This window comes from Hypanus sabinus, chromosome 6 (assembly GCF_030144855.1).
Source record: "Hypanus sabinus isolate sHypSab1 chromosome 6, sHypSab1.hap1, whole genome shotgun sequence".
Taxonomy (NCBI): Eukaryota; Metazoa; Chordata; class Chondrichthyes; order Myliobatiformes; family Dasyatidae; genus Hypanus; species Hypanus sabinus.
This window is the reverse complement of record NC_082711.1, coordinates 116389723-116406181: the sequence shown is the minus strand read 5'-3', so window position 1 is coordinate 116406181 and position 16459 is coordinate 116389723. Positions and strand designations below refer to the sequence as shown.

At 39.1% G+C, this 16459-nt stretch overlaps 1 protein-coding gene across 1 annotated transcript in view; it reads right to left on the bottom strand.

Annotated features, from left to right (window-relative positions):
- The window catches only part of sycp1 (synaptonemal complex protein 1), a 223131-nt gene that overhangs the window by 159224 nt on the left and 47448 nt on the right, over positions 1–16459 (bottom strand). Inside the window, exons 5-6 of the mRNA XM_059971481.1 lie at positions 12254–12418; positions 2005–2072 (exon numbers count right to left, since the gene is read on the bottom strand). Coding sequence (XP_059827464.1) covers positions 2005–2072; positions 12254–12418 — 233 coding nt within the window. The remainder of the gene's footprint in view (positions 1–2004; positions 2073–12253; positions 12419–16459) is intronic.

The window sequence follows — 16459 nt, the reverse complement described above, 5'->3', positions numbered from 1 at the left end:
CTCTAAAAAGTCATCATGTAGACCTTCTGCAAGTTCCTTCTCTAGGGATCTAGCGCCCACCTGATTTTCCTGCATATGCACATTCTCCATCACTATAGTAACAGTGCCCTCTTTTTACAAGCCTTTTCAATCCCCTTTGTACTTTGTAGTCTACATCCTGACTACTATTTGAAGCCCTGTATATAACTCCCATCAGGGTCATTTTGCCTCTGCCTACCCGCCTGTCGTTTTGATACTTGTATCCTTGGATGTTAAGGTCCCAACTATGACTTCTTTCAGCTATGATTCAGCGATACCCACAATATTGTACCTGCCAATCTCTAACTGTGCTTCAAGATAATCTACCTTATTTTGTGTATTGCGTATATTCAAATATAAAACCTTCAGTCCTGTATTCATTACCCTTTTTGATTTTCCCCCATGTTACACTTAACTCATCCCACCAACAGCAAGTTTTCCCTATCATCTGCCTGCCCTTCCTCACACTCTCACTACACACTGCATCTACATGTATGTAACTGTCCCATCTCAGCCCAATCACTCATATCATATGTTGTTCATATCTTACATTACAATCATAGAGCACTGAATGGTTACAACTACTGATTGCCTACACTTTAACAAAACCAACACTGATGAAACTGCTTTATCTAGTTGTTTCTAGTGAACAAATAACCCAGAACTACAAGAGATTTGTAACAATGTGAACATCTAATGAGATGAATGTCATAACCTTAGTACCGAAAATATTCTGCGTGAACCATGTACAGCTTCCTGTATTGACAATTCACCTCTGTTCCATAGTAAGATCATAACTGTAATAAGATATCATATGTATTGCTAACTGCACAGTTATATATACACAATAACACAAGAAAACAGAGCAAGAGTAGGACTCCTGGCCCTTTAACACAGCCCTACCATTCATTATAACCAAAGCTGATCTACACTTCTGTGTCAGTTCCTCACATCCCTCAGTTTTCCAATCTTTAAAAAAATTTTAAATACTTATAATGATCCAGCCTCCACAGCCCCTTGGAATTGAGAATTCCAGTAATTTAATACCTTCAGAAAAAAAAATTATTTAGTCGAGAATGTTTATTTTTCCATAAATAAGAAGATATAATAGAATCAAGAGAGTCAAAAAAAATTTAGGAATAAAAACAGGTAATGCCTGAAAAGATATATAAAAATTTAGGTCAAATGATCATTTTAATAGAATTGATTCGGCCAATCAAGGATAACAAAAAAGGCGACCAGTTTGATAGTGTCCTTTTTACAAAATTCAGTAAGTTAAGAAAATCTTCATTAAATAGGTGTTTATAATTCTTGGTAATTGTTGCACCCAAATAGGTAAATTGATTTTTTACAATTTTAAAAGGTTAGCATTAATTGATGACAAATTATTCAGAGGAAAAAGTTCACTCTTATGTAAATTCAATTTGTATCCTGAAAACTGGCTAAAACAAGAAAGTAAAGAAAGCACAGGTGGTAGTGAAGTCTCGACATTAGAAATAAAAATAGAGCATCAGCATAAAGCTCTCCTTAGAATACCAATAATATCATTAGATTCTCAAAAAGCAATGGCTAAGGGTTCTAAGGCCAAATGAAAGAGCAAAAGGCTCAAGGGACAACCTTGTCTAGTTCCACATTGAAATTTAGTAATTTTACTGAAGGATAAAGGAAGAGAAAATCCAAGAAGTGAAATAATTGAGGCATTTTTAACCAATTGAGCTTCTAGTAAAGTCCATGGTGGGCAGTTGTCCCTATTGATATAATATGACCAGAATATGATATTCCTTACATTAGTTGCCCAGTAATAGAATCTGAAATTAGACCTGAATGGTATTTCCAGCATTTACTGTTTTGCTTTAAATTCCTTGTAACTAACTATGAACTGTGATCTCCAATGCAACAAGACCAGTAATTTTCAAAATGAATCTTTACCTCAAATTAACTTTGTAATATGGTTCAGTCTGAAAAGTAATTTTAAATGTTACTTACATTTTTGTTGCTTCTTCATTTTTACTTATCTCTTCTTCTAGTTTCATACTGAGACTTTCATTTTCAAACTAAATAATATATAATAATCAGGTTATTGTTTATATAATATTATTTTAAAAATAACAAAATTGCATGTTGGATGTTTGAAAGGAAGTACAAAGTAAGTCTAAATATTAACAGTTAAAATCTCTACATATTACTGTATCTGATCACACCATAAGCTTATATTACCTAATGCTGTTTGTGAAAGTTATATAAAGGTCAAGAACTAGATTGCTAGCCAGCTGGATTTCCCGATTACAACAAGGGCAGTTTGGTGACAACATACTCTGTTAATTTGTGCAACTTTTCATGGCAGTCAGTACTTAGCTCAATCAGAATCATTTTTAAAGCTAGTTACATACGTTAGGAGCCACATTCCTAAAATGTCATACAGCAACAGTAGCAGCCATAATGGATTGTCCCATGGGGTGGGGGGGCAGAGGGGTAATCAGATAGGAAAATGAAGAAGTATCATTGCCGAAGTTAGTTCTAGGCCTAAGCAATAGCATGTCAGGGAGATGTCTAGCAGAACAGTGTAGTATTCATATAGACATCTCCTCGATGAGTGCAGAAAACGTGCCCTAGCAGAAGTACTTAAAACATCCTTAATCACGGGTGAGGTGCAGAGGATAGCTAAAATTGTCCTACTGTTTGAGAAAGGTTCAAAGAATAACCCCAGAAATTACAGGTCAGTGAGTCTGACATCAGTAGTGAGTAAATGATTGGAGAGTATTTTAAGGGACATTACAGAGGTGTGATTAGGGATAGTCAATCTGGATTTGTGCATCATAGTTTGTGTGTAATCAATCTTATAGATCTTTTCAAGGTTACCATGAAAGTTGATGAATGGCAGTCTATATGGACTTGAGCAAGATGCTGACAAAGTTCTGCAAGGGAGGCTAGTCCAAAAGGTCAGTCATTTGGCATTCAGGATGAGTGGGATGTTATATTGAAGTTGTATAAAACATTGATGAGACCTAATTCGCAGTATTGCATGCAGTTCTGGTCATCTAGCTACAGGAAAGACAGTCGTAAAACACTACGGGACAGAAACAGGCACTTTGGCCCATTTAGACCATGATGAACCATTAATCTGCCCAGTACTATTGACGTGCCCCGGACCATAGCCCTCCATTATCCCTCCCATCCATGTACCTATCCAAATTTCTCTTAAATATTGAAATCAAATCCACATCACCATTTACGCTGGCAACTCGTCCACACTCTCAGTACCCTTATGTTTGCCTTACACGTTTCACCTTTGACTCTTAACCCAAGACTTCTAGTTGTACTCCCACCCAACCTCAGTGCTTTCATTTCCCCTGACTGTACAGCTCATAATTTTGTATACCTCTATCAAATCTCCTCTCAATCTTCTATGTTCTAGGGAAAAAAGTACTAACCTATTCAACCATTCCCATAACTTACTATAGGTCCTCAAGTCCTGGCAACATCCTTCTGTATTTTCTCTGCACTCTTTCAATCTTAAGTACATCTTTCCTATAGGTAAGTGACCAAAACAGCACACAATACTCACCAAGATCTTATACTATTTCAACATAATATCCCAATTCCTATGCTCAATAGATTGATTTATGAAGGGCAATGTGCTGAAAGTTTGTTTTACATTTCTATCTACCTGCGACACCACTTTCAAAGAATTATGGATCTGTATTCCCAGATCCCCCGTTCTATTACACTCCTCAGTGTCCTACAGCTCACCTGCAGTTAATAGGGTACTAACCTATCCTGTTGGTCCTCTCAAAGTGCAAGATCTCACACTTGTCCCTATTGAATTCAATCTACCATTTTTCAGTCCATTTTCCAGCCAGTCCAGATCCCAATGCAAACTTTGATAGTCTTCCTCACTGTCTACTTATTGTCATCCGCAGACTTCCTGATCCAGTTTACTACATTATCATGCAGATCATTGATGTAGACGACAAACAACAACAGACCCAGCACTGATCCTTGCCTTACACCACTAATAATAGTCCTCCAGTCAGAGAGGCAATCATCTATTACCACTCACTGACTTCTCCAGCAAAGTCAATGTCAGTCCAATTTACTACCTCAGCAACTGAACTTACTTTTTTTTTCTTATTAATATATTTTATTATGTTATGTGAACAGACTTGGAAAAAACTAACAAAAAAAACTAACATAAAAAAACAGCACTTCCACAAAAAACCACAACCATAGTAAAATCAAATTAAATATTGAGCAGCAAAAGAGAAAAAAAATTTAAAGGCAAGAAGTAAACATACACAGCAGAGGTGCACCGCACCAAAAAGCCTCAGTCCTCACCCCATAAGTAAGTCCAATACAGGGCCCCATATCCTTTCAAAAATGTCTGCTCTGTCCTCATTACAGAGTCTCAGTCTCTCCAAATGTAAAGTGTTTGCCAGTTCTCTCAGCCACAGATTATATGAAGGCACAGAGTCCATTTTCCACTTTTGCAGGATTACCAATCATCATTCCAAACAATACAGCCACTTTTTCGTACTTATTGGCTGAAGATAGGGAGCTTGTTGCTCCAAGGATGGCTATGAGCGGGTCTGGTTCCCACCGCTTCCCAAAAGCCTCAGAGAAACAGTGAAAATTACTTTTCCAGTATGCATAAAGCTTACAACATGACCAGAATGAATGTGACAAGTTACTGTTCTCAGATTTACATCTATTACAAATTGGCAAAACATCTGGGTAGAAGCTATGCAACTTTTCTTTAGAATAATGGAGTCTATGTAATGTTTTAAACTGTATGAGTCTGTGTCTAACATTGACCGAACAATCATGTATACTCTTTAAACACTCATTTCAGACCTCCTCTGTCAGTTCTATACCCAATTCATCCATCTATGCCTGTTTAAGACCTGCAGTATTCACCCGAGCTCCATTATGTAGGATCTGATAAAAATAGGATACCCTATTACGAGTAACAGGATCAAATTTATTTATTGCCTCCAGGGACTCATGTTTGTCTAAATCCTTGAAGGTAGGTATATATTTCCTAACATAATCTCGAATTTGTAAATATCTAAAAAACAGATGCAAGGATATTGTAAACTGCTTTTAACTGCGCAAATGAGGCAAAGTTTCCAATAATATATAGACCACCTATACTACAGATGCCTCTCTGTTTCCAGGTTAAAAAAACAGTATCATTCAGGCCAGGCAATAAGGAATGATTGTCACAGATCGGAGTGTCAATACAGTATAAGTTTTTGGAGCCTTAATGTGTAGTTGAATCTGCTTCCAAATTCTTATAGTGATACTGACCATGAAGTTGTTACTAAAATATGACTTATTAACTGCAGTGGGGCTATTAAAAAGAGCTGTTAAGGAAGTCTTCTTACAAAGTATTTGCTCTATGAGTAACCATGCTGGGCATGAGTCTGAGTAGAGGGTGGGCCTTTTTTACACCATGCAAGAATGGATAGGTGGGCAGTCCAGTAATACATTTTAATGTTTGGTTAAGCAAAACCACCTGCTTCCTTAGGTTTTGACAAGTGTATTTTAGTAATTCTAATGGCTTCATAATTCCAAATGAAGGGTATAATAATTGAATCCAATTGCTTAAAATATGACTGAGGAATAAACATGGAATTGACTGGAAAAGATGAAGAAATCGTGGTAGTACAATCATCTTGATTGTGTTAATCCTCCCCACCAAGGAAATTGGAAGGATTTTCCAAAAGTCAATATTGCGTTTAACCTGCTCAATCTTGTTTCGCCAATTCACTTGTAAAAGATCATCTGGGTTTTTTGTAATAGTCACACCATGATAGGAAAAATTATCATAAGTTATTTTAGAGGGAATGGACTGTACTTATGCTGTATTAACCACTGCAGTGACTGGCATTAGTTCACTCTTATCCCAATTAATAAAGAAACCTGAGAAACTGCCAAAATTATTAATTAGAGTAGAAGGGCAGGTGTTGATGTTTGTGGGCTGGAGATATATAAAAGGACGTCGTCAGCATATAACGAAAGGTAATGTTTATGTCCATGCATATCAATGGGAGATATCAAAGGGTCCTGTTTGATGCTAACAGCCAATGGTTCAATGATAACTGCAAACAAAAACAGAGAAAGGAGGCAGCCTTGACAAGTCCCATGATGAATTGCAAAAAGGGAGGAAATATTCTGATTAGTGATAATTGAAGCAGATGGGTGTGAATAAATTATCTCAATCCATTTAATGAAGGATGGTCTAAATACAAATTTCTTAAGTGCAAACATCATATATGGCCATTCCACTTGGTCAAATGCATGTTGTGCATCTAATGAGATGACTACAGCCTCTTCTGCATGCTTTGTATATAAAATATTGAAGAGATGGTGCAAATTAAAATATACGTCTACCTGGCATAAAAACAGTTTGGTCTGGATGAATGATAGAACAAATGTGTTCTTTTAACCTATTGGTCAGGACTTCCCGAGAATTCTGGTTTTAATGGACAGCAGCGAAATGGGGCGATATGATGAAACCACCTCGGGATCACGGCCTGGTTTTGGAATCAGGGAGATAGACATTGGCTTTACATACAGTGCGTGGCAATCTGGAAACTAACCTAGAGAGTTTCAACATTCTTAGGAGTACAGGCAACAATTTTGGACCAAATACTTTGAAGAATTCCATTCTAAAGCCATCCAGACCCGCTGCCTTATTATTGGGGAGAGAGGAGATGACCTTCTTAATGTCATCGAGGCTAATTTCAGCATCAAGTGCATTTACTGAATCTGCTGACAGCGTGGGCAGATTCAGATTAGCAAAAAATGCTTCCATAGCTTCAGCGTCTGGACTGCCTTGTGATTGGCAAACACTTATTAATATTTTCCAGGTCTGTCAATAAAAAGCCATCTTTCGCCTTTATACAATGTATGGCCTGCATATCTTAACTGACTGGCTAATAACTTATGGGGCTCTTCACCAAGCTCAAAATACCTCTGTATGACTTGTGTCAGTAGTTTTGAAACACTCTTGGACATTATAGTATTATACTCATACCGTAAGGCAGTAATCTTATTAAGTAATTCTGCTTTATGGTTTATTTTGTAAGAAGTTTCCACTACTAAACTTTCTTGACCAATCTCCCATGCAGAATCTTGTCAAAGGCCTTGCTAAAGTTCAGGAAGACAACAAACACTGCCTTGCCTTTATCAACTTTTCTGATAACTTTCTTGAAAAACTCCTAAGATTGGTTAGACATGACCTAATATGCACTAAACCATATTAACTATTCCCAATCAGTCCCTATCTATCCAAATATTTATATATACAGTCCCTTAGAATATCTTCCCACTACTAATGCCAGGCTCACTGGCCTATAATTTCCTGGCATATTCTTAGAGGATTTCTTAAACAACAAAACAATATTAGCTATCTTCCAATCCTATGGCACCTCATGTATGGTTAAGGATATTGCAAATATCTCTGCTAGGGCCACTGCATTTTCTGCATTTGCCTCCTACAGGGTCCGAGGGAACACCTCATTGGACCTTGGGTATTTGTCCACCCTAAATTGCTTCAAAAAAGCAAACACATCCTCCTTTGTAAACTCTGTGGCGTCCATGACCTCACTGCTGCATTCCCTCACATCTATAGACTCCGTGTCCATCTCCTGAGTAAAGACAGATTCAAAAAATCCATTTAAGATCTCCCCTATCTCTTTTGGCTCCACACATAGAGAACCACTCTGATCTTCCAGAGGACTGATTTTGTCCCTTGCTATCCCTTTGTTCTTCATGTATCTGTTGAAGCCTTTAGGATTCTCCTTCACCTTGTCAGCTAGAGTAACATCATGCTTCTTTTATCCCTTTTGATTTCCTTCTTGTGTTCTCTTGCATTTTTTATATTCCTCAAGTACCTCGTTTATTCCTACCTGGCCATACCTGCAATGCACCTCCTTCTTTTTCTTAACCTGGACATCAATATCTCTCTGTACCAAGGATCCAAAATTCGTTACCCTTCCCTTTTATTCTGACAGGAACATACAAACTCTGTACTTTGAAGGACTCCCAGTTACCAAGTATACCTTTGCCAGACAACACCCTGTCCGAATCCACACTTGCCAGATCCTTTCTGATATCATCAAAATTGGCCTTTCTCTAATTTAGAATCTCTACCCGACCTGTCCTTCTCCATAATTACATCGAGACTAATGGTATTATAATCGCTATAATTCATTAAAACCTGTGTGAATGAGTGTGTGCCCATGAGAACAGACCAGACATACCCAAATCAAAAGCTGTGGGTGAATCACAAATGCATAGTCTGCAGAGGGGCATTCAGTACCAGAGATCTGGAACTATACAAGAAGTCCAGGCATGACCTACAGAAGGCTATCTTTAGAGTGATAAAACAATTCCAATTGAGATTAGAGACACAATCGGATGCATGTCAGCTCTGGCAGTGTTTGCAGGCCATTACTTCCTAAAAAGCAAAACCTAACATCATGAATGGCAATGATGTTTCACTCTCAGATGAGCTCAATGTCTTTTATGCATGCTTTGAAAGGGAGAATAACTCTATATCTAAGCAAATCCCTGCAGCATCCGGTGACCCTTTGAGCTCTGTCTCTGAGGCCAACGCCAAAACATCTTTCAAGAAGGTGAACTCTTGCAAGGCATCAGGCCCTAGTCGGGCTCAGAAAACATGTGCCAACTAATGGGTGTGTTCAAGGACATCTTCAATCTCTCACTGCTATATTTGGAGGTTCCCACCTGTTTCAAAAGAGCAACAATCATACTAGTGCACAAGAAGAGCAGGGTGAGCTGACCCAATGGCTATCACCCAGTGCCACTCTCATCTACTGTGATGAAGTGCTTTGAGAGGTTGTTCATGGCTAGAATCAGCTCTTGCCTAAGCAAGGACCTAGACCTGTTGCAATTTGCCTATCACCACAATAGCTCTACAGTGGATGCAATCTCCTTGGCTCTCCACTCAGCCTTGGATCACCTGGCCAATGGTAATATTTACATCAGGCAGCAGTTTATTGACTACAGCTCAGCATTCTACACAATTATACCTTGTTCTAATCAAAAAAAGGTCCAAAACCTGGGCCTCTATATCCCCCTCTGCAATCTCTCCTCAAAGGAGACCATAGTCTGTGCAGATTGGAAATAACATTTAGTCCCTTCTGACAATCCACTCTGGCGCACCTCAACACCTTCCCTCTCTACATCTACGATGGCGTGGCTTAGGCATAGCTGAAATGCCATCTATAAATTTGCCAACATCAGAGCTATTGATGGCAGAATTTCAGATGATGACGAGGAGGTGTACAGGAGTGAGATTGATCAGCTGGTTGAGTGATGTCGACTGCACTCAATATCGGTAAGACCAAGGAATTGATTGCCAACTTCAGGAAGGGTAAGATGAGGGAACATATACTAGTCCTCATCAAGGAATTGGAAGTAGAAAGGGAGAGCAGATTCAATTTACTGGGTGTCAAGTTCATTAGGAGTTTGAGGAGACTTGGCATGTCACCAAAGTCACTCACAAATGTCTACAGATGTATCGTGGACAGCATTCTAACTGGTTGCATCAGCATCTGGTATGGTGAGGCCACTGCACAGGATTGGAGAAAGTTGCAGAAAGCTATAAACACAGTCAGCTCCATCATGGGCACTAACCTCTGTAGCATCCAGGACATCTTCAAAAGGGAATACCTCAAAAATGTGGCATCTATCATTAAGGTCCCCCATAACACAGGACATGCCTTTTTCTCATTGCTACCATCAAGCAAGAGATACAGGAGCCTGAAGACTGTCACCTGTGCTGTCTCATTCCCTAACAGGAGATCTACTATTGCACTCTCCCTAGTTGGGACTTTTATGTACTGATTAAAGAACACATTTAACAAACTCTTTTCCATCCAGCCTTTTTGCACTATTGGAGTTCCATTCAATATGTGGAAGGTTAAACTCATCTACTATCACAACCCTACGTTTCTTGTGATAGTCTGTGATCTTTCTACAAATTTGCTCCTATAAATCCCACAGACAGCTGGGTAGTTTATAATATAATCGCCCATAAAGTGGTCATACCTTTCATATTCTTCAGTTCTACTCATAAAGCCTCGATAGACAATCTCTCCAGTTTGTCCTTACTGAGCACTGCCATGACATATTCCCCTAATAGTAATGCCAGCCCTCCCCCATTAATCCCTCCTGCTCTATCACATCTAAAACAATGAAACACCGGAACATTGAACTGCCAGTTCTGCTCCTCCTGCAACCAAGTCTCACTGATGCATACAATGTTATAATTCCAAGTGCTGATCCATGCCCTAAGCTCATCCACCTTTCCTATAATACTCCTTGCATTGAAATACAGTGTACAGTATACGCAACTCAAAACATTAGCTTCACCATGCTCAACCTTTTGATTCCTGAATTTGGTTGCAGGCTTAACAACATCTTTCTCCACAGCATTCTACCACCTGTCTGGTGCTCTGTTTTCTATCTCCCTGCAATTCTAGTTTAAACTATATATCAACAAGTTTGAAATAGTACAGTTAAGATTTACTAGGATGTTGCTGGGACTTTGGAAAAACCTTTGCCAGAGCAAACCTTATCCCATTCTGCCTGTACTGAGTAGTGATGAAAAACTATATAGTGCCTCCCCTCCTTCAGTACAGAGTCTGAGTTACCTTTTAAAAGTTAGTTTGTTATTATTGTAATTACATGTGGCAGAGACTAGCAGCAACAGTTTTGAATTTTCCTAAACTTAAAAACTGAGAGTCACTGTGATTTTTGAAGAAAGTACAAATAAGAGCAGAGGTCAGTATACATGTATATATCTGTATCTGAAGTCACAGATTTCTAAAAATAGCAGAAATAATGGTTAACTTCATCAAGTTTCCCAGTCCTGGCTTAATTGTTACACCTGCATTCTAATATTCCTTTTCTCTAGTACAAAGATACAGAAATCACCCTAAATACCATAATTTATTAAAAAATCCAAATATTATCATCTGACATACTCAGAAGACTAGGTAGCATCCGTGGAAAGAAACACTGCATTAGCATTCAGGGCAATCATCCAGCACAACTGGGGAAAGTTATAGGAATGGGAGATAGAGAAGAAGAGCAAAGAATTTACATAGGGATTACAGGGTAGAGATTAAGTGACACAAGGGGTGATGGACCAAGTGAAGGACTTTTATAATGTAATTCTAAATTTCCACCATTACTTCTAAAATACTCAGCAACTTCAAATAATTATTTTATATTTTCAACTGCTTTTGTTACTTACAGTACCCTTGTGTTATCATTTAATCTCTCGTACTTTCCACCCTCTCTCAGACATTCTGACTTTACAAACATGTTGTAAAATCTTTTTATCTAACTATTTTCATTTCTGACGAAGCACAGAAAATTGGAATACTCAGTACTTCAAGCTTCCTCCGCCATTCAATACAATTCATGACTGATCTCCTCTGTTAGTTGCATATATTCCTGCTCTATCTGCATATTCCTTGATGCCTTTTGTGTTTAGAAACTATCCAACTTCTTCTGAAATACATTCTGGGACTTGACCACACCATGTTCCGCTGCAGACAATTCCACAGATTCACCAGCCATGGAGCAAATACATTTTTCCTCATCTCAGTTCTTAATATCTCAGACTGTATCCCGAGATGATGCCACTTTGTTGTAACTCCTCCATTAAGGGGAAAGATCATCCTCATATGCAATCTGTACAGCAGTTGAAATTCTGTATGCTTTATTGAGAACCTGCCATTAATTTTAACCTAAGTGAATACAGGCCTAACCAGCCCATTTTCTCCTCATAAGACAGTCCTGCTAGTCCAGGAATTAGAATGATGAAACTTCACTACACTCCTTTTTGAGAAGGAAAGCAAAACTTTATGCAGTACTTCAGATTCTCAGCAAGGCCCTGTATAACTTTGCGGCACATCCTTGCTCCTGTTTTGAGAACATCTTGAAGCAAAGACCAGTGTTCCATTTGCCTCACTTAACTGCTTGTTCTACTTGCATGCTTACTTTCAGTACTAGCCAGAAAGGTTAAATACCTGAAACATTAACTGTTTCACATTTCACAGCTTGCTTGCAACTGCCAGCATTTCTTTTTTTTTATTTCGTATTTGCAGCATCCACAATACCTTTGTAAGATTACACTCATTTTTCAGGAAACAACACCATAGTGAAAGATAGTTATCTAATGATTCATACTTACTTGTTGCTCTTGTATTGCTTGACGCTGAACTTCAATAGTTTGTTTATTTTCTTGTAATTTCTTATCCTTCTGCCAAAGTTCATTTTCTATGGATAATTTCCACCTCTTGATTTTCTCTGCTTCCTGGAATAGTTTTGTGTATAACTGGCTTATATGTTCAGTATTCTGTTGAAAACAATGTGAACACATTAATACACAGATGCTCTCTGAAACAAGACAGCTAATTTCAGAATGTGTATGTAGAGTAAATTAGATTAAATATAATAAAACAAAGTTTTATCTGCAATTTGTGCATGAGGTTGCTTCATATAGTTGCATCACTTTATGATGAAATTTTTTATGGCACTTACTGCAAGGTAATTATTGGAGACACACAATCTGCTTTATCCTTCAGGTCTATCAAAGCATTACTAAATAATCATTGCTTAAAGGACATTGGTAGCAGCTGTTAATAATGTCATTCCAATTAATCTCAGCAACTACAAAATACAGAAAATATCTAAATCAACTGGAAATAAAGCATAACAGGAAACAATTGTATATCACAGATTGATCATGACATGAAAAGGTGAATGCTTCTTGTAGAGTTTGATTCAATCAGCATAAAATTCAAAAATTGATATCATAGTGGACTACTGAAAGAGTACTACCCTGCTGGAGGTGACATTTATTTTAGTTTGATGTTAAAGCAAAGCACTGTCTGCTCAAGTGGATGTAAATTTTCCCAAGGCACTACTCCAAAGAAAATCAGTGAATTCTGAAAGCATTTCACTTCAGCCAACCTTACTTCTATCAAGATACGGAGGATTTTCTAGTCATACATTGAACTTCAGCAAAAGTAGGATGATGGAAGAGCCCAGAGAACAATATATTGGTAAAATGAATGTGTAAATATATAGGTCTTATAAACAGAAGAAATAAGAAATGACACAGAACATACATATATAAAACTTATGTATTTGTTTTGGCAGTCGAGGTCATTGAAACCAAAATGTTCTCTGGGGAATGTACTATATGAATTTTGGGAAAAGAGCGCTGCAACATAAGAGCTTGCATCAAGATTAGACTTATTCTGATAATCAGTAATGTATACTCAGTAAAGTACACCTGCTTGTTAATACAAATACCTAATCAGCCAATCATGTTGCAGCATCTCAATACATAAAAGTATGCAGGCATAGTCAAGTGCATCAGTTGCTGTTCAGACCAAACATCAAAACAGGGAAGAAATGGGATCCAAGTGACTTATTATTGGTGTTAGATGGTGTGGCTTGAGCATCTCAGAAACAGCTGATCTCCTAAGATTTTGGCACACAGTAGTCTCAAGAGTTTACAAAGAATGGAGCAAAAAATAGAAAGGAACCTGTTCTGTGAGTGAAAATACCTTGTTAATGAAAGGGGACAGAGGAGAATGGCCAGCCTGGTTCAAGCTGACGGGAAGGCAACAGTAACTCAAATAACTATGTATACTGCAGTGCTGTGCAGAAGAGCACTCACCTCTGAAAGCATAAGCCAGACCTTGAAGTGGATGGGCTACAAGAGCAGAAGACCACAAGCATACAGTCAGTGATCACTTTATTAAGTACAAGGAATTGGAGTCCTCATGTTAACTGGCAGGTTGAGTGGTGGTAAATAATCTAGGATCAGTGGGCACACCCTCAGAATAGATGGACATCCATTTAGAAAAGAGATGAGGAAAAAGTTCTTTAGCCATAGGGTGGTGAATCTCTGGAATTCATTGCCATTGACAGTTGTGCAGGTCAAGTTATTGGGTATACTTAAGGCAGGAGTTGATAGATTCTTGATTAATCAGGGCATCAAAGGTTACGAGGAGAAGGCAGGAGAACGGGTTTGAAAGGGATAATAAATCTGCTTCGATGGAATGTGGAGAAGAATCAATGAACTGAGCAACCTAATTCTGTTCCTAAATCTTAAGGTCTTAATCAGACCCTGTCCAAGTAGTTATATATCCCATCCCTTAGAATACCTTCCAGTAATTTACCCACTACTGATGTCAGGTTCATTGATCTATAATTTTTCTGGCTTATTCTTAGCACTTTTCTTAAGCAATGGAACAACATTAGCTGTCCTCCAATTCTCTTGCACTTACTTGTGGCTGTTCTGCCTTACCAATGTCTAACACGGTCTTGAAGTCACAAAAAAGCGACAAAGACAATCACTCGCTATTAGACTACACTCCGACTCCAAAGCCTTTCTGTAGCAAACAACAACACCAAGTCCAGCATCTCTAACATCCAGATATCGAGCAACCCACTGATGGGATAGGCCTGCAGTACATGAAGTTCTTAATATCCAGTACTCGTTAAAAAAATATTTAAAAAGGACAGTATCACCTTTGTTTGGGCCCAGAGAGGCCGCTGTATCCAAGCGCGCTGCCATCTTACCATTGTCACCGCCCTAGTTTGCTTCAAGACAACAAGCATCTCCTCTCCTATAATCCAGTGGTCCCCAACCACCGGGCTGTGGACCAGTATCGGGCCGCAAAGCATGTGCTACTGGGTCATGAGGAAACGATATGATTTGGCGATATGAAACGATATGAGTCAGCTGCACTTTTCCTCATTCCCTGTCATGCCCACTGTTGAACTTGAACGCACGCGAGGTCATCAGCGCCTAAACGCAGTGACACCCTCGCACCGGCAATCACTGGTTGACCTCGGGTAACTGGCCAGTGAGAAGTGCCATTGGTACTGGCCTGGAGGGCGGACAGATGGGCGCCACCTCTAAACCTGTTTAGCACACTGAATATTCGTGAGGAATCTGGTGCTAAAATATTCACAGACAACCTAATTCGGGCTCAGGGTTTCGTAAGTAGCAGAGCAGCTACCTCGCTGTGATCTACTGAAAGTCATCCCTCCAGCCAAACTTTTGTTGGCCTATATATCCTACTGACCTACAGGGGGGGCCGGGCATGCGCCCTGTTTCACTCCTCGTTCAGTCAGTCGCTCTCTCCGGACTCTGACCACTGCGGCCCTGGCATGGGGACCTCCGGCCTTTACCTTGTCTTCTCACTGGTGTGTTGCAATGATTTTATATGTTCATATGAGGAAAATATGTGCAGTGTGTTTAATATCCAAACGTTACTTAAAATGTTATGATGCTATTATAAGTGAGTCATAACTGACTTATCACTATATTCAAGTGAAGAAAATATGCACTATGTGTTTAATATTAAATTCATTAGATAAACCCTTTTAGAAATGAAATTGAGTGTATTAGCCACTTATAAGTGACTTACAGTTGACTTATCAACTATATTCCGGTCGATATTAACACCCACTCTACGCACCCACATCCAGCCGGTCCGCAAGAATATTGTCAATATTAAATAGGTCCGCAGTGCAAAAAAGGTTGGTGACCCCGCTATAGTCCTTGTATAGTCCATGAGATATAGAAGAGAGTCAAATGATCCAAAAATCTGAAGCCTTACCTTCTGCAACACCTCCTTAGCCACTATATTATCTTTCAATTTCTGGCCTCACTAATATATGGTATTGGTAGCAATCCTGAGATCACAACACTGGAGGTCTTGTCCTTTAACTTAGCACCTAACTTCCTGAATTCACTTTGAAGAACCTCATCACCCTTCTTGCCTATATCATTGGTACTGATGTGGACCACGACCTCTGGCTTAAGAATACTATGAACTTGATCGAGATGTACCTAACCCTGGTAAGTCGGAGGCAACATACTTTGCAGGAACCTCATTCTCCTCCACAGAAATTTCAGTCTCTTTCCCTAACCAATGAATCCCCTATCACTATTACTCTCCTCTTCTCCCCACTTCCCATTTGAGTCACAGAACCAGGATTAGTGCCAGAGACCTGACTGCTGTGCCTTTCCTCTGCCAGATCATCCCCCTCCCCAACAGTATCCAAAGCAGTAGACTTATTGAGGGGAATTGCCACAGGTGTACCTGAACTTTCTATCTGTCCTCTTTCACTCCCTTGGTGGTTACCAAGTTACCTGTGGTCTGAACCTTAGGTGTAACTACCTCCCTGTATCTCTGGTCAGTCAACCCCTCAGCCTCCCAAAATAATCTGGATTTCATCCAGCTCCAGTTCCCTTAATGGTCTATAAGAAACAGCATCTGGATAAACTTCTTGCAGGGGAAGTTGTCAGAAACACTGGAGCTTTTCCTATCTTCCCACATTCTGCAAGAGGTGCAATCCACTATCCTGCCTG